Source organism: Heterodontus francisci, chromosome 13 (genome assembly GCF_036365525.1).
Source record: "Heterodontus francisci isolate sHetFra1 chromosome 13, sHetFra1.hap1, whole genome shotgun sequence".
NCBI lineage: Eukaryota > Metazoa > Chordata > Chondrichthyes > Heterodontiformes > Heterodontidae > Heterodontus > Heterodontus francisci.
The window spans coordinates 108,610,295-108,634,774 of NC_090383.1; the positions used below are offsets into that span (position 1 = coordinate 108,610,295).

The 24,480-nt window shown below is 40.8% G+C and overlaps 1 protein-coding gene across 12 annotated transcripts in view; it reads left to right on the forward strand.

Annotated features, from left to right (window-relative positions):
• The window catches only part of sdccag8 (SHH signaling and ciliogenesis regulator sdccag8), a 402,434-nt gene that overhangs the window by 232,099 nt on the left and 145,855 nt on the right, over positions 1–24,480 (forward strand). For all 12 annotated transcript variants that reach the window (XR_010976277.1, XR_010976278.1, XR_010976282.1 and 9 more), the window contains one exon: positions 3,568–3,695. Coding sequence is in view for 6 of the 12 variants with exons in the window: in XM_068045388.1 (XP_067901489.1) it covers positions 3,568–3,695 (128 nt within the window). In the remaining 6 variants the exon portion in view is untranslated. The remainder of the gene's footprint in view (positions 1–3,567; positions 3,696–24,480) is intronic.

Here is a 24,480-nt window from a genome sequence, read left to right on the forward strand (position 1 = left end):
CTGTGAAATTTAACAGGGCTGCCTTAACCTTGTTCCCCATGTGTGTCATCTCACAGCATAAAACAGCCCACAGTTCTGCACAAATTTGTAATGTTGCTGAGAGAGGACAGTTGATGTGAGAAATGGAAAAATTTTCATTGATGTAGTTGGGAATACTCTGCTAAAGTTCATGTTTAGGCATAATGTTAGCCAAAGTGAGGGACTTTTATTTCATATCTGGTCATGCTACATCTGACATGGAATTGTTTGATGCTGACATGTAAACTGACCAAAGATTTGCTTCATGATAGCTCAAACGCTGACCAAAGTGAAAAGTGTTCCTTTGCACCATGCAATATATTCAGTGTCATTACCCTGCCTGTAACACAAAGCTAGCATTCATGATGACATCCTACTCCCATTGCAGGACCACAACAGCAACGTACAATTGCAGGTTCCAGTGCAGACCCACTTATCAGTCTAATTTTTAAAGCATCCATACATCAATTTTAAAAAATTGAAGCAGTTCTTGAGTCCATGCACTGCAGCAGTTGAATCATTTAAACAGGTTCTGTATCAACTAACTTGTCTTGCAAGCCGATTTTCTTCAGAACTTGCAAAACCCAATTGAACTTAAAATTGACAATCCTAAAATGTTGTTCTGAAAAATGAAATTAAGTAAAACGTGATCTAAACAGAATGATGTAAATATGATATCCAGCTGGTAAACCAGACTACTGTAACACACTCATAACTACTTCACTCTTGTGCTCGGCAGTCATGATAACTCATATAAATAACAGATCACGCCAAGAGCCATGGGGTTATGTTCTGCGCAAATTGCACATCAAACTTGTACTGCAGATGTTCAACACACAGCAACCTTTATGCATCTTTACATTTCTGGTCTGTAAAGTCTATATCTGTCAGATGGCTTAATTGTTGCCTAAAGCCATTCCTTGTAAATGACAGCTCTGAATAAGATACAATCAGTACATGGTAAAGTTATCATGCGTTGTTGACATACTGTATTGCAAGATAAAATTTGTTTCCAATAATCTACGGAATATTTTGAGTGCTGAATTACCTTTGTATCACACAGCATTCATCTGTAATTTTATAACAGCAAAATCAACATTGTTCGGCTTGTTAAAAATAAAGAAAATGTTTGCTTTGGATAATCTAAGAAATTATCTGTTTTCTGTCTACCTAATACTTAAGCTTCAAAGGATTAATGTTACTGAGTTAATTTTGCAAATATGTCTACCTTTATTTTGTTCTACTTTGTTCTATTTAGCTACCAGTGGTGAATGTAGATAGACTAAAGACAGTGCATTTTCCAGTGACCTTGAGGAGCTGTATTACTTCAAGAAGCAAGAAGTAGCTTGTGGTAAACAAAGTTCACTTCTGACAGATGGATTGAATGACAAAAAGATTCTGTGTGCCAGAATAGCCCTGGCAGAGGAGGAAATCTTTAGTGGAATCCAACAGGAGAGGAGGTGTGAACAGGTGCGGGACTGCTGACGGAAGGGGAACCAGATGGAGGGAGCCAGAGCCAGTTTAGTTAGAGGAAGGGAAAGAAGGAAAGGCTATGGGATAGATGGCTAAATATATGCACAGAGGAGGGTAAATAACACAACAATCAAAGCCACCCGTGGGGGAGGAGGTTTGAGTGCTTAGTATAACAGAAACATATAGTAAGGTTTAGTTTGATTAATGTTGTTTCTGCATAAGAAGCAGATGATTAATGTGTTATGTGCAATACACAAAATGCAGACAAATTAACAAAACTAAAATTGTTTAAATTAGGTCTTTGAACTATTCAGTGCTGTAGCAAGTTCTGCCTGCTGTCATTTGGATTTTTGTTCATTAATGCGTAGGATAGGATAATGTACTGGATAGGATGTTGTTTTGCACTCCACTTGCAAAGAAGACCTATTTAACAGAAGTGACAAAGTAAGATACATGCCATATTTGATGACTTTCTGTGCAATATCTGATTTCTAAAATATATTGTTTTGTAGTGTTTTATAGATATCGTTGTATACTTTAAAAAGCTTATTTTTTTGTATTAGAAATTTGGTTTACTAGTGTCTATTCTTGTTTGGTTGCTGGGAGGGGGTTGGGGATGTGAAAAGAAGCTGAAATGTTTAGGAATAATCGCCATTGTAGTGCACGTCCTACTGTCAGTTGCCATTGGTAGTCAGGTCTGTATGGAGAACCCCCTTGCAAATATTGACAAACTGTTGGAAATCAACTGCAAATGCTGACATACTCACAGCATCTCTCTGTCCTAACTTCTGAAAACCAGTGTATGTAACCAATAGGAAATAATGTTAGCACTGCAGCAAACCTATTTAAAAAAAAATAATATACAACAGAGATACAAAACTAATAAGTCAACAAATAAAGGAATCTGACAACAGCAAACTAATTATGAGGATCTCGGTACCATAGTTTGAAAAATTGAGTGATAGTGTGTGTATGTGCGCCAGGAATTTGAGCATATTCCTGTTGGGCAGAATAAGGGTACTACCTCCCTAGGAAAAAGGGACGGTGGAGAATGAGTTACTTCACAGAGCTCTCTTGTGCACCCACTACTGATCAATTTAAAAGTGTCATTGTAAGAGACAGCTCACTACCATGTGTTCAAGGGCAGTTACGGATGGGCAACAAATTCTGGCCTTGCCAGTGATGCTCACTACCTATGAAAGAATTTTTAAAAAAGATACGCTGGTAGGTTGCTTGCCTATCCTTAGCTGAGGAATGGTAGTGCACAGAGAGCTAAAAAGGGACGAAAAATTAACAATACAAAATCAAAATTGCCTCTTAGGTTACACAGTGGCCTCAAACATGCCAGCTAGATTTGTGCACAGCAAGTTTCCAAAGGCGATAATAAGGACCATTTAATTTGTTTTAGTGATGTTGGTTGAGGAATAAATACTGGCCAGGCCACGAGGGAGAACTCCCAGGTTCTTCTTTGAAAAGTCCCATGGGATCGTTCACATCTACCTGAGAGGGCAGACAAGACCTCATCTTAAAATCTCATCCAAAAGACACCTCCAACAGTGCAGCACTCCCTCAGTACTACAGTGAAGTATTAGCCCAAAATATGTGCTTTGGAATGGGATTTGAATCCACAACTTTCCTGACTCAGAGGCGAGAATGCTATTACTAAGCCACGCCTGACACTTTATAATACACTGTTAATCACTTCTACAGTCAACCCTTAGGGCTATGGGTTATTGCAGTTGTCCTCAGTAACCAACACAATTTGTATTTTAACTGCAACATTTAATAGCTTCCGCATAAAAACATTATCGGATTTTATTAAGTGTCAACCACAGTTCCTAAATTAATCACAAAATACAAGCATCTCGTGTAAGAACATGCTGTTTTCTCTTTGAAATAAATTGAATTCATATGATGGTGTTTATAATCACGCAATTGTTTTCACAGATTTAAATGTAGCTAATATTTAAACAGTGATCATGGGAAAAGCACGTTATTGTTGCCATCTGAAGGCACTACTGATTTAAAAAACAATTTTTTGTTGCCCTATACTTTTGACCTTATTTCCTCTTTCAGGATGGAAAAGGACAGTTTCCTCCGCAGTCACAGTGATGATGTCAAGACCCTGGCCTTTCAATCCCAACACCGTGAGCAAGAGCTAACAGAAAAGATACAGCAAATGGAGGCCCAGCATGATAAAACTGGTAGGTGGTAGGCATAGATTAGAGCCAGGACACCTCTCTTGCAGGCCAGGCCCACACCTCACTGTGAAATGACATCAGGAACACCTGTAACCTTTGGCTGGCCAAAGGGAGCAGATGCTAACTTCACCGGAGATCCCGAATTACATATCAGTTAGCGTTTAAAAGGGAAATGAAAACCATTGCCCACTGTCTGTTGATTTCACAGTGCTGCTCTCACATCTGTTGCACCATCTGGATTATGAGTTTATTTACCTGTGTTAAGAAACTTAAAGCAGAGTGTTGCCAGCATAAAGTACAAAACAAGGGGCTTCTCTTGGCTTGATTTTAGGGCACACATGTTACTTGAGGAAAATTGCATCAGAAGCTCAGCGGGAAATGCTGCAGGCTTATGTTTAAAACTCTGTTTGAATACCATCTTGCTGTTGCCACATAAATTTGGAATAACTATTCTTAACAGGCTGACAACTTGGAATCGATTTCTGAATTGGAATTACTCTTTAGGTTTTAGTCATTAGCTATGATGTCAGTTCTATGAAGTAAAATAAATACAAGTTTTAAAAAAGTTCAGCAACCTGCCAGACTGCAACTCTAAAGCTTTATTCTTCCCATCTCTAAATGTTATTTTCGTCATCATTTGCACATTACGCATGAAGCTGTTCTCATTATTTTTCTGCAAAGGCTAACTGTACAATTGACAAGCTGGTGCACTGAGTGAACATGTAATGCTTCCTTTGGATTTCATAATCCCACATTATAACTATGTTGAACTACCAGAGGGAAACTGGAGGTGGCCACCTCACAGCTTAAAAATGTGCAAGCAGAGAGGGAATAGCTGACCGCCAGAAGGACAAGCAGGACCAGGCAGGCAGAGCAAGGATCCCATGAGTGCCTCTCGTTCTCCAAACAGTTCTGAATATTGGTGAGAATGATGGTTCCTCTGGGGAGTGCAGGCAGAGTCAAGTCCACAGCACCATGGGTGGGTCAGCTACACAGTGGGGAGGAAGAACAGTGGAAGAGCAATCTTCTTCTTTGGCCTCCTTATCTCGAGAGACAATGGATAAGCGCCTGGAGGTGGTCAGTGGTTTGTGAAGCAGTGCCTGGAGTGGCTATAAAGGCCAATTCTAGAGTGACAGCCTCTTCCACAGGTGCTGCAGAGAAATTTGTTTGTCGGGGCAGTTACACAGTTGGCTCTCCCCTTGCGCCTCTCTTTTTTCCTGCCAACTACTAAGTCTTTTCGACTTGCCACACTTTAGCCCCATCTTTATGGCTGCCCGCCAGCTCTGGCGAACGCTGGCAACTGACTCCCACAACTTATGATCAATGTCACAGGATTTCATGTCGCGTTTGCAGACGTCTTTAAAGGGGATTTGATAGTGAGGGGAACAGACAGGCGCTTCTGTGGCTGCAAACATGATTCCAGGATGGTATGTTGCCTCCCTGGTGCCAAGTTCAAAGATGTCACTGAGTTGCTGCAGGACACTCTGAGCGGAAGGGTGAACAGCCAGAGGTCGTGGTCCATGTTGGCACCAATGACATAGGCAGAAAGAGGGATATCGTCTGAAGGCAGAGTTTAGGGAGCTAGGAGAGAACTTGAAAAGCAGAACCTCAAAGGTAGTAATATCTGGATTACTTCCAATGTCATGTGCTAGTGAGTACAGAAATAGGAAGATAGAGCTGATGAATACGTGGCTGGAGAGATGGTGCAGAAGGGAGAGCTTTAGATTCCTGAGGCATTGGGACTGCTTCTGGGGGCGGTAGGACCTGTACAAGCTGAACGGGTTGCAACTTGACAGGGCCAGGATCAATTTTCTCGCGGGGATTTTGCTAGTGTTGTCGGGGAGGGTTTAAACTAGCCTGGCAGGAGAATGGAAACCTGAGAGTAGATTCAGAAGGGAGAGAAGAAAAGTTGGAAATGGAAGGCATAAAATTAGTGCATGTGTTTGGAAGGCATAGGAAACAAAGGCCAGAAAATAGAAAACAAGGGAGTTTGGCAGTGCTACCATAATTAACATGTGGAAGTATGATCTGATAGCTATTTCTGAGATATGGTTAAAAGAAGGAAAAACTGTTCCCATTAACAAAGGTCTAGGGGACACCGATTGAAAGTTTTGGGCAAAAGATGCAGGAGGAATATGAGGAAGCACTTTTTTAAGCAGCAGATGGTAATGACCTGGAACTCGCTGCCCACAAGGGTGGTGGAAGCAGATATCATCAATAACTTCAAGAGGAAGTTGGTTAGCCACCTAATAGAAATAGACTTGCAGGACTACAGGGATTGAGCCGGAGAGTGGGTCTAACTGCATAGCTCCGTGGAGAGTCGGTATGGACTCGATGGGCTGAATGGCCTCCTTCTGTGCTGTAAATGACTCTGACTCTAAGGGCAGGAATGGCAGCTCAACATTCCTGGATACAGGGTTTTCAGACAAATAGAGAGGGGGATTAAAAAAGGAGGGGGTTCGCAATATTGGTTAAAGAATTGGTTAATTATGTGAGGCGGAATGATGTGGTAGAAGGATCATCAAATAAGGCCATATGGATTGCACTGAAGAACAAAAAAAGGGACCATCACACTATTGGGAATGTAAGTGTAGGCCCCTGAACAGTCAGAGGGAGACAGAAGAGCAAATATGTAGGCAAATCTCTGAAGAGTGCAAAAACAATAGGTCAGAGATAGCGGGGGATTTCAACTACCCTAATATTAACTGGGACAGAATTAGTGTGAAAGGCACAGAGGAAGAAGAATTCTTAAAATACATTCAGGAGAACTTTTTTTTGAGCCAGTACGTAGCAAGCCCAAGAGAAGGGGCGGTTCTGGACTTAGTTTTAGGGAATGAAGCTGGGCAGGAGGTAAGGGTATCAGTTGGGTAGTTCTTTGTTGGAAGTGATCACAATTCAGTTAGATTTGGGGTAGTTATAAAAAAGGACAAAGATAGGCCAGAAGTGAAAGTTCTCAACTGGGGAAAAGCTAATTTTACTAAGCTGAGATGAGATTTAGCTAAAGTGGACGGAAAACAGTGATTTAAAGGTAAATCAATGCCCGATCAGCAGGTGGCATACAAGGAAGAGGTAGTGAGGCTACAGATCAAGTATAAAAGCAAAATACTGCGGATGCTGGAAATCTGAAACAAAAACAAGAAATGCTGGAATCACTCAGCAGGTCTGGCAGCATCTGTGGAAAGAGAAGCAGAGTTAACGTTTCGGGTCAGTGACCCTTCTTCGGAAGTTCCGAAGAAGGGTCACTGACCCGAAATGTTAACTCTGCTTCTCTTTCCACAGATGCTGCCAGACCTGCTGAGTGATTCCAGCATTTCTTGTTTTTGTTACAGATCAAGTATGTTCGCTTAAAGGAAAAGTGTGGAACTAACAAATACAGAGTCCCCTGGATGTCAAGGGGTTTAATGGAGAGTATAAAGAAAAAAGAAAAGCTTATGACAGGTACTAGGGCTCAATACTGCAGAATATCTAAAAAATGTAGGGGTGAAATTAAAAAGTAAATTAAGAAAGCGAAGGGAGAGCATGAGAAAATGTTAGTAAGTAAAATCAAGGAAAACTCAAAACTAGTATTTTTCATAAATACATAAAGAGCAAGAGGATAACTAAAGAAAGAGTAGGGACTATTTTGGGACCATAAAGGTAACCTGTGTATGGAGGCAGAGGACATTGGTTGGTTCTTAATAAATACTTTGCATCTGTTTTTGCAATAGAGAAGGACCATATAGGCATTACAATCAGGGAGGAGGAGTGTGAAATATTAGATGAAATTAAGATAGTGAGAGAGCAAGTTTTAAGGGGTTTAACATCTGTCACTGGGTCAAAATCCTGGAACTCCCTTCCTCACAGCACTGTGGGTGTACCTACCCCACGTGGACTGCAGTGGTTCAAGAAGGCAGCTCACCAACACCTTCTCAAGGGCAATTAGGGATGGGCAATAAATGTTGGCCTAGCCAGCGATGCTCACATCCCATGAACCAATAAAAAAAGTGGAAAATCCCTGGGCCCAGATGAAATGTATCCTAGGCTGTTAAGGGCAGCAAGAGAAGAAATAGTGGAGGCTCTGACCATTATTTTCCAATCCTGTCTGGCTACAGGCATGGTGTCAGAGGACTGGAGGACAGTTAACATTGTACCATTTTTTAAAAAGGGAGAAGGGGATAGGTGAGTAATTACAGGCCAGTCAACCTATTCTGGTGGCGGAAAAGAGGGACAGACTAAATCTTCGTTAGAAAGACATGATTTAATCAAAGTCATTGAGCATGGATTTGTTCAGGGAAGGTCATGTCTGAGTAACATGATTGAATTTTTTGAGAAGATAACAAGGAGGGTCATGCATTTTACGTAGTCTATAGGGATTTTAGCAAGGCTTTTGATAGCATCCCACATGACAATCTGGTCACAAAAGTAAAATCCCATGAGATCCAAGGCAACGTGGCAAGTTGGATCCAGAATTGGCCCATAGACAGGAAGCAAAGGGTAATGGTCGATGGGTGTTCTGTGACTGGCGTGCTATTTCCTGTGGGCTTCTGCAGGGCTCAGTACTCGGTCCCTTGCTTTTTGTGTTATATATCAATGATTTGGACTTGAATGTAGGGGCTATGATTAAGAATTTAGCAGACATATCTAAAATTGGCCATGTGATTGATGATGAAGAATAAAGCTGAAGACAGCAGGAAGATATCAATGGACTTGTCAGGTGGGTAGGTGAAACAGTGGCAAATGGAGTTCAATGCGGAGAAGTGTGAGGCCATGCATTTTGGGAAGGCTGACAAGGCAAGGGAATATACAATAAATGGTAGGATACTGAAAAGTGTAGAGGAATAGAGGGAGCTTGGAATGCATGTCCACAGATCCCGGAAGGTGGCTGGACAGGTAGATAAGGTGGTCAAGAAGGCATATGGGATACTTGCCTTTATTAGCCGAGGTACAGAATGAAAGAGCTGGGAGGTAGTGCTGGAACTGTATAAAACACTAGTTGGACCCACAGCTGGAGTACTGTGTGCAGTTCTGGTTACTGCACTATAGGTTGGATGTGATTATACCAGAGAGAATACAGAGGAGATTTACGAGAATGTTGTCTGGACTGGAGAATTTAGTTATGAGGAAAGATTGGATAAGCTCGGGTTGTTTTCTTTGGAACAGAGGAGGCTGAGGGAAGACCTAACTGAGGTGTATAAAATTATGAGGGGTCCAGATAGAGTGGATAGGAAGGCCTTAGTCCCTATGTTTGAGGGGTCCATAAAAAGGTGGCATAGATTTAGGGTAAGAGGTAGAAGGTTTAGAGGGGAAATTATTTCATCCAGAGAATGGTGGGGATCTAGAACTCTCTAGGGTGATAGAGACAGAAACCCTCATAACATTTAAAAAGTACTTGGATATGCACTTGAAGTGCTTTAACTTAGGAGGCTACGGACCAAGAGGTAGAAAGTGGGTTTAGGCTGGGTGGCTACTTGATGACTGGCGTCGACACGATTGATCGAATGGCCTCCACCTATGCTGTAAAATTCTATGAATACCAGTATAAATATCTAAAAAAATATATATGATCTTGTGGATATGAATGTTCAGAGTAAAACTGATCGGTGTTCTGTCATGAGTCAGAATGCATTCATTTGGTGATTTTTTTTTCTCTAAGCAGTGATCCCACATACAGACCTGAAAGATAGTCTTCAAATATGCAGGTTTTTGTTTTTCTTGCACTGATGAGTAAAAAAATTCTGATTTTGGAGGACATTCTGTGATGCAGAATTAAAAAACAAAGGTGTAACTTTGTTCCCATTAAACTGCAAATTTCTGCAAATTAATGAAATGATGAGTTTTGTAAATCTATACAGCAGCGAAAATGGCAATTAAAATTCCTCATCTTCATGATGGGACTTGTATTACAGAGGTGGGAATTGTGAGGCTGTTATTGAGGTAGGAACCTTTGGCTAAAGTAAGAGCAAAATACTGCGGATGCTGGAACTCTGACATGAGAACAGAAAGTGCTGGAAATACTCAGCAGGTCCAGCAGCACCTGCGGAGAGAGAAACAGAGCCAACGTCCCAGGTTTCTCTCTCTGCAGGTGCTGCCGGATCTGCTGAGTATTTCCAGCACTTTCTTCTCATTTCATGGACCTTTGGCTGTTGTGATGAAGTTTTTTTATATATCATATTTGAATGAAATCTAACTTTAACATATTTTCAAGAGCACCCCAAAGGCTCAGTTATTGAATGCATGGCTAATTATAGAAGTGTGCTGTGCAGGACAGAAAATGCCAGATACAATCTCCATTGCCAGGGTATGGGGAGTGGAGGGAAGGTGGTAGGGCAGGGGGTGGGGGGGAGCAAAGGTGGTGGTTTCTGAAAATTAGTTTTCAGCATCCCTAGGCTAGAGTGTAGTTTTTAAAAAATCAGTCTTGGTTCCCACTCCTGATGGGTATCCTTTGACTTCTGCTGGAAAGTGTATGTGGGTGGACATCAGGTGAGGGCAGCATTCTGCTTAACTGTGATGCTAGCCATGGGTGAGTAGCTTCCAGCATTCGATGTTTAGGTTCACTCATGATAATTGGCAATTTGGGTCAGATATTGAAGGTTGCTCATTTTACACGTTATCATACACCAGTCAGTGCCTTCAGGAGAGGAGGCAAGAAATATAGATAAATTATAATCTGATGTGAAATATATCTTGGTGTATCACTGGTGTTCAAATGGCAGAAGTGATCACAGACCCTAGGCGTGTATCTATTTCCTCATCTTGCTATGACATGCAGCCAGCAAAAGGAATAACAACAGTATTTAATTTGACATAACTTTACAGAATACTGAGGGATGTGTTCCAAGGTACTAACATCTGAGGGTTTATCTGTTGTTTCCTTATATGCTACAGAATATGCATTATATCTAATGTTATATACTCCCAGGAATCATATAACCATATTATACATTCAAAGTACCACAGTAGCCTCGGTCTATAATTAATGCAGTGCTTTCTCTGATACCTTCATTGGGCCGTCAAACCACAAGGTATATAGGTACTAGCTTTTAGAACCAATGCGGGAGTAGTCCATTAGCAATTTACTGCCAATAAAGGTGCTAAAGAACCACAATAATATCTTACCAGTGGACTAACATGACTCAAGCTTGCATTCTTCGTTGAATGCAATTTCATTTTATTGAGATAATTAAAAATCATGTTTATCAAATCATAGATGGTGACAAGTCATTGTGAGACTTCTCTGTCCTAACTTTTAATGGCATCCAAACTGTGGGAAAAGAAAATCATTAGTAATTCTGTATATTATTAGATGATCTTCTGTGGTATTGTTCAAAGTTAGCCTGGGTCTGCACTACAGTTATAATAATTGCTGCTAAGAACATGCTGTGCTAATGTAAACTGTTCCTTTAAGGCCACTGCTCAGGCACTCCCTGTTAAGAGATGTTCTAGATAGGTACACCCTGAGATTAATTGTTGAGGTATGTGTCTAGATTGGTAGCTACTTGAGGAGAGGATTAATAATCAAAGTCGTAAAAGCAGTAGAAAATGATTGGCTTTCTTCAGCATATTAGACATAAACTAGACACAAGAATTTTCTATATATAAATGATTATGGTAATTAATTTGTTGCCACTTAGATCTGCTTAGAAATCAGTTCTTTTCACAACAATACAGTTTTTGGGAAGCAAATCACAGTAAGTGTAAAAATTTGTGAGGTTTGTTGTGTGGTGTTGTACTGTGCCAATCACTTGCCTAATTGTGGTGGGAATAAACTTATCCTTCCCCCTCCCCTCCACCCCCAGCCCTGCTCCGTATTACAAGACATACAATATTTAATTTATCCCTTTACGCCATTTCAGTGTTGCCAAGGTTACAGAATGTTTGAAGGATTCTAATCTGGGTACATGAAGATTCTTTCCACCGCATAATCTTTTGTAATGTCATCTACCATCACGACCATTGCTTCCTGATCATTTGATTGTGACCTTGTGCTTTTAAAAAACTTTGGCAATTCCAAATTTGGCAATTAATTGCAGTGCCATTCATAAAGTTAATGAATACACTTGGAATAAATTTCTGTATAAAATGGCCGTTATTTCTCAGAAGCAACTTTGATGTATTATGAGAGAATTGATAATATGTAGATTAGTTAAGTAACTAGCTGATCTCCATGGCATTACTTATGGCCCGTGGACACAGTGGAGCCTATGAAATTAGTGTCACCGGTCAATGGCAGTGAAGGATGTACATGTGCATGTCAAAGGAAGTAAGGTCAAAGAGACCCAATTAGCAGGGAGGTGACTATCATACAAGGAGTTAATAGTAGGAATAAAGGAGAATGCTGGGACAGGAGGGACATGCAGAGAGGCATTGGTGTAGTGGTAATGTCACTGAACTAGTAATCCAAAGGTCCAGGCTAATGTCCTGGGGACATGGGTTCAAATCCCACCACGGCAGCTGGGGGAATTACAATTCAATTAATTAATAAATTCAATTAATAAAAATCTGGAAAACCTAGTCTCCTTACTGGTCTGGCCTACATGTCACTCCAGACCCATAGCAATATGGTTGACTCTTAACTGTCCTCTGAAATGGCCAAGCAAGCCACTCAATTGTCAAAGGCAACAGATACTGGCCTTGCCAGTGTTGCTCACATCCCATGAAAGAGTTAAAAAAAAAAGGTTTCTGCATGTATGGTAAGAGGTTTTGGCTAACTGTTGCTAAGTTTTGTATTTCTTCTTTCAAGGTCTTTAAGTACATCTTCATTATACTATAAAATAAAAACAGAAAATGCTGGAAATACTCAGGTCTGACAGCATCTGTGAAGAGAGAAACTGAATTAATGTTTCAAGTCAGAACAGAAAAGTTTTAATTGAAAAGTTAACTATTTCTCTGTAGACAGTGAGTATTTCCAGCATTTTCTGTTTTTATTTCAGATTTCCAGCATCTGCAGTATTTTGCTTTTTCATTATAATATAATTTATTCTTACTTTATTATAGAGTTGGTGCGGAAATAATTCACCCACTGGTAGCTTTTGGTATTTTATTACCTTTTTATGACTTTTTCTTTGTTAAAATGTGCAAGTTGAATGAATGAAAGGGACATCATGTTAATAAAAAAGTGATTGGTGAACCTATTGTTTTGGCTGTTGAGGGAGAAAATCATGAAGTGCTCTGGTTTCCTTTTGTTCTGATTATTCTGTGTATGAATGTAATATGTTTCAGCTCTATTTATATTAGCCCACCATCACATACTTGCAAACAAAATAAAAACAGGTACAGTAGTGTAGTGATTATGGTACTGGACTAGCAATTTTAAATACCACTATAGCAAATCGCTATGACTATTGGTCGCCTACTCCATCAGTGGGAGTGTAGCTCTGTGTAAGCGACAATTCCAGCCTTTTCTGTTTTCGTGCAGTGTGGAAGCCTAAGTTGAACTGTCTTGGGTCCTGCGTGGATCCAAGTGTTTCTTGATGGGCCTCAAAATCTGACAATCTGCAGGTAAATTGGGCTGTAGGGCTCTCTTCATGTCAAAGTGCTCCATATGGCCAGGTGATATATCTGATTAGTTGCACTCATTGGAGACAGATTCAACCTATGGCTAGCTGAGAAATTGAATTTAATAAACCTGCCATTTTTGAAATTTTCTATCTATTACTTGAAAAACTTTTTTTAACTAAAATTTGAATAAAGAGGAACAGCAACAGTGAGAAACCATGTCATGTGGTGCAGCTTGCAGTGTTGAAGGTAATTCTGTGAAAAGGCGGTATCCCACTGCTGTTGGCAGTGTATAAATACACTTCAGAGTTGGCTTTTCAATAAACCACTGATCTAGAGAATTGTTTTCCTTACAGGGATCATTTGGTCTCTTTCCACCCCACCTTCCTAAATTTCTTTCTTCCTGTTGAATGTCTGCTTATTCCCCTTGCAAATTGCTCCAAGATTTTTTTTACATGAGGCCTGCTATATAAATGTAAGAAGTTGTTGTTGTTGAATAAACTGTGCATCAGTCAACACTGAACCTGATTTCTGTTTGCACATGTATTTATAGATTTTTTTTAAAAAACGCTATACATGTTCACGCCTATACAATAATCTGTGAATAAGCTGCAAAGATGCAAGACAGCTACTCTAAATTGTGCATGTACTCTTGTTTCTATTTAAAGTGCTATGAGTGGTTTTTTTTGTTAAATTATGAGGATTTGGGTTTTAAAACTGAAAAAAATTCCATAGATGCTGGAACTTTGTGTTTTTTTTAAAAAGATGCTATCAGAAGGTCTTTTGGACTGAGCTTGTAAACAACTAGTTACTGGAAGACACCTGTTTTCAGATAAATACCCAGCAGAGGGCTTTTTTGACTTGGGGAAGATGTTTACAGAGAAGTGATGGGTCAGGAGGTTTGACTCCTGAGATGTTTTTGGTTTCACTTTGAACAAGCAGTTGGGATATGGACGATGATTTGAAAAGGGGTTAAAGAATCAACCTGCCAAGGACAAACCCCAACTCAGCCTGTTCCAGCTCTTTGAAAAGCCTGCCAGTTTTCCACCTTTTTGAGAAGCTCTGAGAAGCAAGTGTAAAAAAACAGACTGAAACTGTTGCTGCATTTGTCCTGGAAAGCCTGCCCAAACTGATCTTCAACGTCGCCAGACAAGAACTTTCTATGAAGATCCCAGTGACAGCCGTCTATGCATACTTGGGATGCCAAACCAAAACAAAGAACATCTGACATCTTTCCATATCTTTCTTCAAGAATTAGCAAGCGTCTGGCCAAAGTATTCTTTTTGTCTGTTTTTTTTTGTAATAGAGCTCTAAAGAGTAAATCTCTTTATATGTGTGTGTGTGTGTGTAAGGTGAAAAGGGAACTTTTATATTTCAGTCTGTGTGTTTATGCTTTGCTTCATTACTGGTTAAGACTTGTTTTATAATAAACTGATAATTTTGTTGTTTATTGAAGGAACTTGGTTGGTGTATTTTATTCTGGTATTGATCGTATCGTTAACTGGGAAAAAATTTAAATATGTGTTATGACCTGTGGAGAAGTGATACTAGAAAAACAGTGCACTCCCGTTTGGGTCATAACAAAAGTTAAATAAGAAGGTCAAGGAATTATAAATTAAAATTAATAAGTTATTAAAATAAATGCTGGTTAGGGTAGTGCCTGTCTATTAATTTAAATGTTGACTTTCAAAGACACTTTCAAGATGATGGCCAGTATCGTCTGAAGTGAGCTGAAAGCTGATTCACATTAATACATGAGAGGTACTCAAGTGCTTTCCTTTTTTACAGTAACCCACATTGAAGTAAAATTGATTCAGTAAGTACTTTCTACTGTTTTCATATTTTATGCAAATAATTGAAAGTAAACCAATGACTATGAAACTGATTGCAGTATTGAATTGACTCAGAATACATTCCTTACAAATAAATTCCACATTAAGCAGTGTGCCTTTGAATGTCCTTAATATATTGCTGTAAATGTTAGAGTTTACTAAGCCCCCATTTCATATTTAGATTGATTATATGCAAGCACAAACAGCTTACTTTTTGAAAATAATTGGACAAAATGTTGAGATGAAATAATTCAAGGATGTTGCATTGTTTGGTAACTTTTATTTTAGTAACTTGTTACTTATTAGTGTGAGTATTATTTGTAGATATTTACACTGCCGACATTTTGCAGCAAAAGTTATCTTTCAAAGTGTAGTGGCTGTAAGAACTAGCTGTGATGCAGTCTGCAACCCGATGTGCTGGTCAGTTGTCATCCTGCAGACTCTCTGTGTATGCCACTTAGTTCTGATTATTGTGAGGTCATCTGACTTTTTTTTGTTTACTTCATCTGAGTTTCTAATTATTTTATAATTTTCCTGACTTTTCTGTTTTTCAGATTATCATGCAAATGTGAAAATTTATTTTTTTAAAACACTTTTTAGCAAAAATTATACCTGCATGAAATTTGGCTTAGAGGTTGTAAGGCTAGCACAATTTGTTCAATCACAAAGTTAACTTAGTTTACATGGCTTTCCTTTTTTAAAGGTGTATCTCCCAGTGCTTTACAGGTTGGGTGGGTAAAGGGTGGGGAGGAGGCGACCACGCCTAAGGGATCCCTAAGGGATTTTGGGGAAGATCAAGCACACAGTTGAGGAAGTTTTTAAGTGGATTTGAAAGCAGGGATAAACTGTATTTACCATGAAAAGAAATAATTTAAGTATAGGAATTTACAGCAACCACGTCCGTTAGTCAAGTGAACACTACATGGAGAGCAGTCTAACACAGAGAAAATACAGGTGACAAATACCATTTCTTTAGTCTGTACAGATGATGGGAAGGCATTTGTTGCATGAGTGTATGGTTAGCAATTCTAAATAAGCTTAATGTATAACCATTTAATAAGAGTATGCAATAAATGCTCTCCAGGGCATCGACATTATGCAATGGAATAAATCACCTCACTGTTATGCAGAAATGAATTCTCATTTATCTTTTATGTTGTTTTTATTCCAATGCAGTAAATACTGGATTTCAGTATAATGTCCCCCTAATTGCTGTGAACTATTTAGTTGTCTTCCAAACACCAGGCTCGAATAAAAGGCAACTGTATTTCAGTGCTGTGTGTTGTGTTTTTCATTAATGGGTAAATCTGAAGGGTCAAAGAGATTTTTGATCATTATATCCCAAGTGGATTGAGTCTGGCTCACCCCGTATTCTGTTTGGCTTTTATTTTTAAACAATTGCTAACAGTCGCTGACATAAACTCGCAGACTGTGAGAGGACACATTGATGCGATTGATGTTCACACTGGAACCAGAAGGTTGGCACTTTAAATAAATAGCGTATTAGTAATGTATTAGTGCTTTTGTTTGAGATTGTGAGAGTTATGTTCCATCTTTACAGTTTAAAACATGAGACACAGCTTCTCAGAGATCAGCAAATCAATTATTTATTTTTTCGGGCGATACATTTTGAACACGCATGTCTTTAGTCTGGTTTTGTTGAGCACATTTTATTTTTGCCTTTTGATTTGGCACCAGAATTATGCAGCTTCATTACAGATAGTTACAAAATGAGTATTTAAACACATCTGAAACTCAATGTGTGGAACTTTGCATTTAATTTGAAACTGGAGATTGGGAGGAGGGCGAGCGGTGACATGCAGCGATCTACAGTTTTAATATGAGGTTTCGAGTTCAGGTTTTTTTTATGAGCTTTTGCCAGCAGCCTCTAGCTGTCCCTTTAAAGGCTGCACATAGACCACATTTTCCTGAAGGCAGCCAGCCTGGCATTGCCTGCATTTAGGACAACTGGATTTTGCATGGGGGTCTCAGTTAGGCGCCTGCCCTGGATGCCCTTTTTACCCTATACCAATATGGAGGGTGTCACACTTCCCACTGATAATGATTGTGCACTTTTTAACCACCATTGGTTGCAATCTTCCAAAATTTCTAGATTCTGGAAATGTCCCAGTGGATTGGAAAACTGCAAATGTAATGACCCTATTCAAGAAAGGAGGGAGACAGAAAGCAGGAAACAATAATTCAGTTAGTCTAGCATCTGTCACTGGGAAAATGTTGGACTCCATCATTAAGGAAGTAGTGGCAGGACATTTAGAAAATCATAATACAATCAGAGTCAGTATGGTTTTATAAAAGGGAAATCATGTTTGACAAATTTATTAGAGTTTAATTTATTTTATTTAGAGATACAGCACTGAAACAGGCCCTTTCGGCCCACCGAGTCTGTGCCGACCAACAACCATCCATTTATACTAACCCTACAGTTATCCCATATTCCCTACCACCTACCTACACTAGGGCAATTTACAATGGCCAATTTACCTATCACCTGCAAGTCTTTGGCTGTGGGAGGAAACAGGAGCACCCAGTGAAAACCCACGCGGTCACAGGGAGAACTTGCAAACTCCACACAGGCAGTACGCAGAATTGAACCCGGGTCCCTGGAGCTGTGAGGCTGCGGTGCTAACCACTGCGCCGCCCTAATATTCTTTGAGAATGTAACTAGTAAGGTGGATAAAGGGGAACCAGTAGATGTAATGTATTTGGTTTTCCAAAAGGCATTCGAACGTACGAGTTAGGAGCAGGATCAGGCCCCAAGGCCCTTCAAACCTGTTCCGCCATTCAATAAGTTCATGGCTGAACTGATTACTCCACATTTCCACCTACCCCCAATAACCTTCCACCCCTTTGCTTATCAAGAATCTGTCTACCTCTGCCTTAAAAATATTCAAAGATTCTGCTTCTACCGCCTTTTGAGGAAAAGAATTCCAAAGACTCTCGACCCTCAGAGAAAAAATTTCTCCTCATCTCCGTCTTAAATGGGTGACCCCCTTATTTTTAAACAGTGACCCCTAGTTCGAGATTCTCCCACAAGGGGAAACATCCTTTCCACATCCACCCTGTCTAGACCCCTCAAGATCTTATATGTTTCAATCAAGTCGCCTCTTACTCTTCTAAATTCCAGCGGATACATGCCTAGCTATTTAACCTTTCCTCGTAAGACAGCCTGCCCATTACAGATATTAGTCCAGTAAACCTTCTCTGTACTGCCTCCAACGCATTTATATCCTTCCTTAAATAAGGAGACGAGTACTGTACACAGTACTCCAGATGTAGTCTCACCAATGCCCTGGATAGCTGAAGCATAACCTCCTTACTTTTGTATTCAATTCCCCTCGCGATAAACGATAACATTCTATTAGCTTTCCTAATTACGTGCTGCACCTGCATACTAACCTTCTGCGATTCATGCACTAGAACACCCAGATCTATCTGCATCTCAGAGCTCTGCAATCTCTCACCATTTAGATAATATGCTTCTTTTTTATTCTTCCTGCCAAAGTGGACAATTTCCCACTTTCCCACATTATACTCCATTTGCCAGTCTTTGTCCACTCACTTAATCTATCTATATCTCTTTGTAGCCCCCTTATGTCCTCTTCACAAGTTACTTTCCTACCTATCTTTGTGTCATCAGCAAATTTAGCAACCATACCTTCGGTCCCTTCATCGAAGTCATTTATGTAAATTGTAAAAAGTTGAGGCCCCAGCACAGATCCCTGTGGCACACCACTCATAACATCTTGCCAACTAGAAAATGACCCATTTATGCCTACTGTTTCCTGTTAGTTAGCCAATCTTCTGTCCATGCCAATATGTTACCCCCTACGCCATGAGCTTTTATTTTCTGCAATAACCTTTGATGTGGCACCTTATCAAATGCCTTCTCGAAATCCAAGTACAATACATCCACTGGTTCCCCTTTATCCACAGCACATATAACTCCCTGAAAGGACTCCAGTAAATTGTTTAAACATGATTTCCCTTTCACAAAACCATGTTGATGCTGCCTGACTACCTTGAATTTTTCTAAATGCCCTGCTACAACGTCTTTACTAATAGCTTCTAACATTTTCCCTAAGACAGATGTTAAGCTAACGGACCTGTACTTTCCTGCTTTTTGTCTCCCTCCCTTTTTGAATAAAGGAGTTACCTTCGTTATTTTCCAATTTAACGGAACCTTCCCTGAATCTAGGAAATTTTGGAAAATGAAAACTAACGCATCAACTATCTCACTAGCCACTTCTTTTAACACCCTAGGATGAAGTCCATCAGGACCCGGGGACTTGTCGGCCCGCAGCTCCACCAATTTGTTCAGTACCACTTCCCTGGTGATTGTAATTTTCTTGAGTTCCTCCCTCCCTTCCATTTCCTGACTTACAGCTAATACTGGGATGTTACTTGTATCCTCAATAGTGAAGACCGATGCAAAATATCTGTTCAATTCATTTGCCATCTCCTTATTATCGATTATTAATTCCCCTGACTCACTTTCTATAGGACCAATGCTCACTTTGTTAATTCTTTTTAAAATATCTATAGAAACTCTTACTATCTGTCTTTATGTTTCTAGCTAGCTTTCTCTTGTACTCTAATTTTACCTTCCTTATCGATCTTTTAGTCATTCTTTGCTGTTTTTATATGCTGTCCAATCTTCTGACCTGCCTCCCACCTTTGCGCAACTATAGAATTTTTCTTCAAGTTTGAGGTATTTGATAAGGTGCCACATGAAAGGGTACTACACAAGGTAAGAGCTCATGGTGTCAGGTGTAATATATTAGCATGGATAGAGATTGTCTAACTAACAGGAAACAGAGAGTCAGGCTAAATGGGGCATTTTCAGATTGGCATCAGTGCTGGGGCGACAACTATTTACGGTCTATATCAATGTCTTGGATGAAGGGGCCGAGTGTATTTGTAGTCAAATTTGCTGATGATACAAAGAAAGGTAGGAAAGCAAGTTGTGAGAAGGACGCAAAGAGGGCCCACATGCATGGGTTGCGGGCCACCAAGTGGCCGTGATTTAGTGTGCAGCGGCTCATTTAAATATGCCGGGTGGGCCGCACCCCAAAATCACATGGCAGGGGCAGCCTCAGCGACGCTGTGACCGGTGTCAGCTGCCTCTGCGCAGGCGTGGTGCCATTTTTAAAGATCTGCCTGACCTGCCACAAAAACTGCAGTTGAATCCCGTACCACCGCCCCCCCCCCCCCCCGACTATACAGCAAATAAATTCTCGCCCTGTACCCCCTCCGAAAAGACTTAAATTGTAAAGTTGCCCTCTACCCCTCCCCAAAACACTTAAATTGCTGAGTTGATTTCCCCCCTCCCCCAACTGTACAAAGTGGAGAGGCACCCCTTCCCACCCCCCCATCCCCATACTAGAAGTGCAGAGTTAATCCCATCCCCCCCATACCCCCACTACACTAAAAATCCTAAATTTCCCCTTTCCCCACCTCAGCACTAGCTTTCCGTGGACGAAAGATCCCAGACAGCTGGTAAGATCGTGGGGAATTGTATGTAAATTTATTCATGAGGTTTAAATATTTAAAGTCAGATCCTGTCGCCGAGTGATGGGGGTGTCATCATGGAGCCTCGCTGCCGCCGGGAAGATCGGGCCTGGCAATCCCGGCATCGGGCTCTGTGGTGGGCCACTGCAATCTTCTGGGCATCTCAACTGCCCCCTCCCCCCACCGTCATGGAGCCTGACGTCGGGAGCTCAGCAAAATTCAGCCCAGAGCCTGAAAAGGGATAAAGATAGGTTAAGTGAGTGGGCAAAAATTTGGCAGATGGAAAATGTGAGATGGTCCACTTTGGCAGGAAGAATAGAAAAGCAGAATATTATTTAAATGGAGAGAGATTGCAGAATGCTGCGGTGTAGAGGGATTTGGGTGTCCTTGTACATGAACCACAAAATATTACCATGTAGGTACGGCAAGTAATTAGGAAGGCAAATGGAATGTTGGCCTTTATTGCAAGGGAGTTGGAGTATAAAAGTAGAAAAGTGTTACTACAAATGTACAGGGCATTGGTGAGACCGCACCTAGCGTACAGTTTTGTTCTCCTTACTTAAGGAGGGATATATTTGCATTGGAAACAGTTCAGAGAAGGTTCACTCGGCTGAGTCCTGGGATGAAGGAGTTGTTTTCTGAGGAAGGGTTGAGCAGCTTGGTCCTATACTCATTGGAATTTAGAAGAATTGGAGGTGATCTTATTAAAACATAGATTCTGAGGGGGCTTAACAGGGTAGATGCTAAGAGAATGTTAGGGAATCTAAAACTAGGGGGCACAGTTTCAAAATAAAGGGTCTCCCATTTAAGATGGAGGTGGGAGGAATTTCTTCTCAGAGGGACGTAAATCTTTGGAATGCTCTTCCCCAGAGAGCAGTGGAGGCTGGGTCGTTGAATTTATTCAGGGCTGAGTTAGGCAGATTTTTGATCAACAAGGGAGTTAGTGGTTATGGGGGGGCAGGCAGGAAAGTGGAGTTCATGGTGGTGGGAGTGCCACCAGTGCTGGAAAGCGAAAGGACTGTGTCCTGGCAACACTGAGGTGGATTTGACTGTGGCAGCACTTGGGGAAGGGAGCTGGGACCACAATCAGATCAGCCATGATTTTATTGAATGACAGAGCAGGCTCGAGGACAAATGACCTACTCCTGCTTCTATTTCTTATGATTTTTATTGGAGACTGAGGCACTTAGCGTCCAAGGAGTGGCATAGCACCAAGTTTAAATTCCTGCTCCCATTAACTTGTATATATCTTAATTTACAGATGTTAATATCCATTAATGAAGCAATAGTGCAAAAAGCAACACTTTCTAGACCTACAATCCCATAAAATTCAACTAGGACAAGCTATCAAAAAAAGCAAATAGGACTGAGTTACCTGGGTTTTGAGGAATGATTGTTTGGATTTGGGGAGTTCTTTGTGGCACTGGGGCTACAGATTTCAACCTTGCTGTGAATGAATACAAGAACACAAGAAATAGAAGCAGGAGTAGACCATATGGCCCATCAAGCTTGCTCTGTCATTCAATACGATCATGGCTGATCTTAGGCTTCAACTCCACTTTTCCACCCGCTTGCCATATCCTTCGATTCCCTGAGAGACCAAAAATCTGTCTATCCCAGCCTTAAATATGTTCGGCGACGGGGCATCCACAGCCCTCTGGGGTAGAGAATTCCAAAGATTCGCAACCCTTTGAGTGAAGTAATTTCTCCTCATCTCAGTCCTAAATGATCGGCCCCTTATCCTGAGACTGTGCCCCCCACCCCCCCTTGTTTTAGGTTCCCCGACCAGCGGAAACAACCTCTCACTGTATAACCTATCCAGACCCTTCAGAGTCTTATATGTTTCAGTGAGAATCTTATACAGATGTAGAATACATTTTACAGGAGGAAGAAAGTTGACTATAAATGTTTAAAATGTAAATTTATAACCAACATAAAAAACAAATCCTCAATGAAATCACTAAACCTTGCCAATAACCTACTTATTTTACTGTAGGGCCCACTCTGTCAACTTTAATCTGCATCGGCCTGTCACTTTTTCTGGGCCTGCACTCCAATTAGATTTCCAGTGCTTGTAACAATTACCTGGGCTTTCCTGCTAATATTTCCTGGGCTTTGAGTATTCTCCAGCTCAGTTCACGCTTGTGATAATTAGGGAACTGCCATTCTTGTGTCTGGCAAATTCTCACTCCCCGTAGCTGCAATGAATAGATGAAGTCAGGTATTTCTATGTACTGACTATTTATTTTGGCAATAGATATTTCATAAATAAAGATTGAAGTTCATGCAGTACAACTTTACTTATTTGCAACATCTACTCCACTAACTTGAAGTCAGGAGCCACAAACTGGAAGTAGTGCTCTTGCTCAGCCAGCACATTATAGAATGGGCAATAGGTGTCACAGGATCTCCCCATCTCAAATCATAATAGACTCCCAGTCCTGGCCCCAGCTCCCTTCCCCAAGTGCTGCCACAGTCCAATCCTCTTCAGTGCTGCCAGATCACAGCCCTTTCACTTGCCAGCACTGCTGGCACTCCCACCATCATGAATTGAAACCTTTGTTACTGCACACCTGATATAAGACCTATGTGAAGTCTTCTGTAGCTGCATCTCTTGAAAGCCTACCCAGACTGTTCATCAATATCGGCGGGAAGGAACTGTTCTAAATTCCAGAGGCAGCCACCTATTTGCCTTTGGGACACCTCGCCAAAACAAAGAAATTCCATACCTTCTCTTCAGTCTAAGTTTTTTTTATTCCTTCAATTTCTTTGTAACAGCTGTAAACAAAATCCCTTTTTTTCCCATTTATCATGTGTGTGTGTGTGTGTGTGTGTGTGTGAGAGAGAGCGCGCTAGGATAAAGATGAGGGGCTTTAATATTTCAATTCGTGTGTATGTTTACTTCATTAATAGTTCCGACTTGGTTTATAATAAATGGATAATTTTTTTTGTTTATTAAAGAAACCTGGTTGGTGTGTTTATTCTGGGGAAAAATACAGTGTAAGATTGACTGTTCAGTAAGTGGGAAAATTTAAATATGTATTGTGAACTGTGGAGAAGTGGGACTGAATTAACAGTGCACTCCTCCGCCTCGGTCGTAACAGCATCATAAGATCTTGTCTGTGTGTGAGGTCTGAGAGTGTCGTGTGTGCTCGCAGGAGACTTACTGCATCATGAGTGCTAACTCGCATGAGAAGTGGATGTGGCATTGGACTCTGGATAGGGGCCATTATATATAATCTGGATGTCTGGCTTAGATGATTCCATTGGAGGATCTGCCGTCCTCAGCTGCCAGCAGACTGACTTCTTCATTATCTACAGAGATGCAAATGGAAATGAACACTGTGCAATCATCAGAGGACATTCCTACTTCTGACTATTTTGTGGAAGGGAGATCATTGAGGAAGCAGCCAAAGGTGTTTGAGCCTAGGTCACTACCCTGAGGAACTCCGGTATCGATGTCCTAGGGCTGAGATGAGTGATCTTCATCAACCACAACCGTCTTCCTTTGTGCTAGGTTTGACTTTAGCCAGCGGAGAGTTTTCTCACTAATTCTTACTGATTTCAAATTTAAGGCCCCTTGAAGTCACACTTGGTCAAATGTTGCCTTGATGTCAAGGGCAATCACTCTCATCTCACCTCTGCAATTCACCTCGTTTGTCTGTGTTTGGACCAAGGCTGTAATAAGGTCTGGAGCCGAGTGGTCCTGGCACAGCCCAAACTGAGCATCAGTGAGCAGGTTATTGGTGAGTAAGTGCTGCTTGAAGGCGCTGTTGACAACACCTTCCATTACTTTGCTGATGATTGAGAGTAGACTGGTGGGGAGTGATTGGCCAAAATTGATTTGTCCTGTTTTTGTGGACAGGACATACCTGAGCAATTTTCCACATTGTCAGTAGATACCAGTAGTGTTGTAGCTGTAGTGGAATAGCTTGGCTAGAGGCATGGTGCAG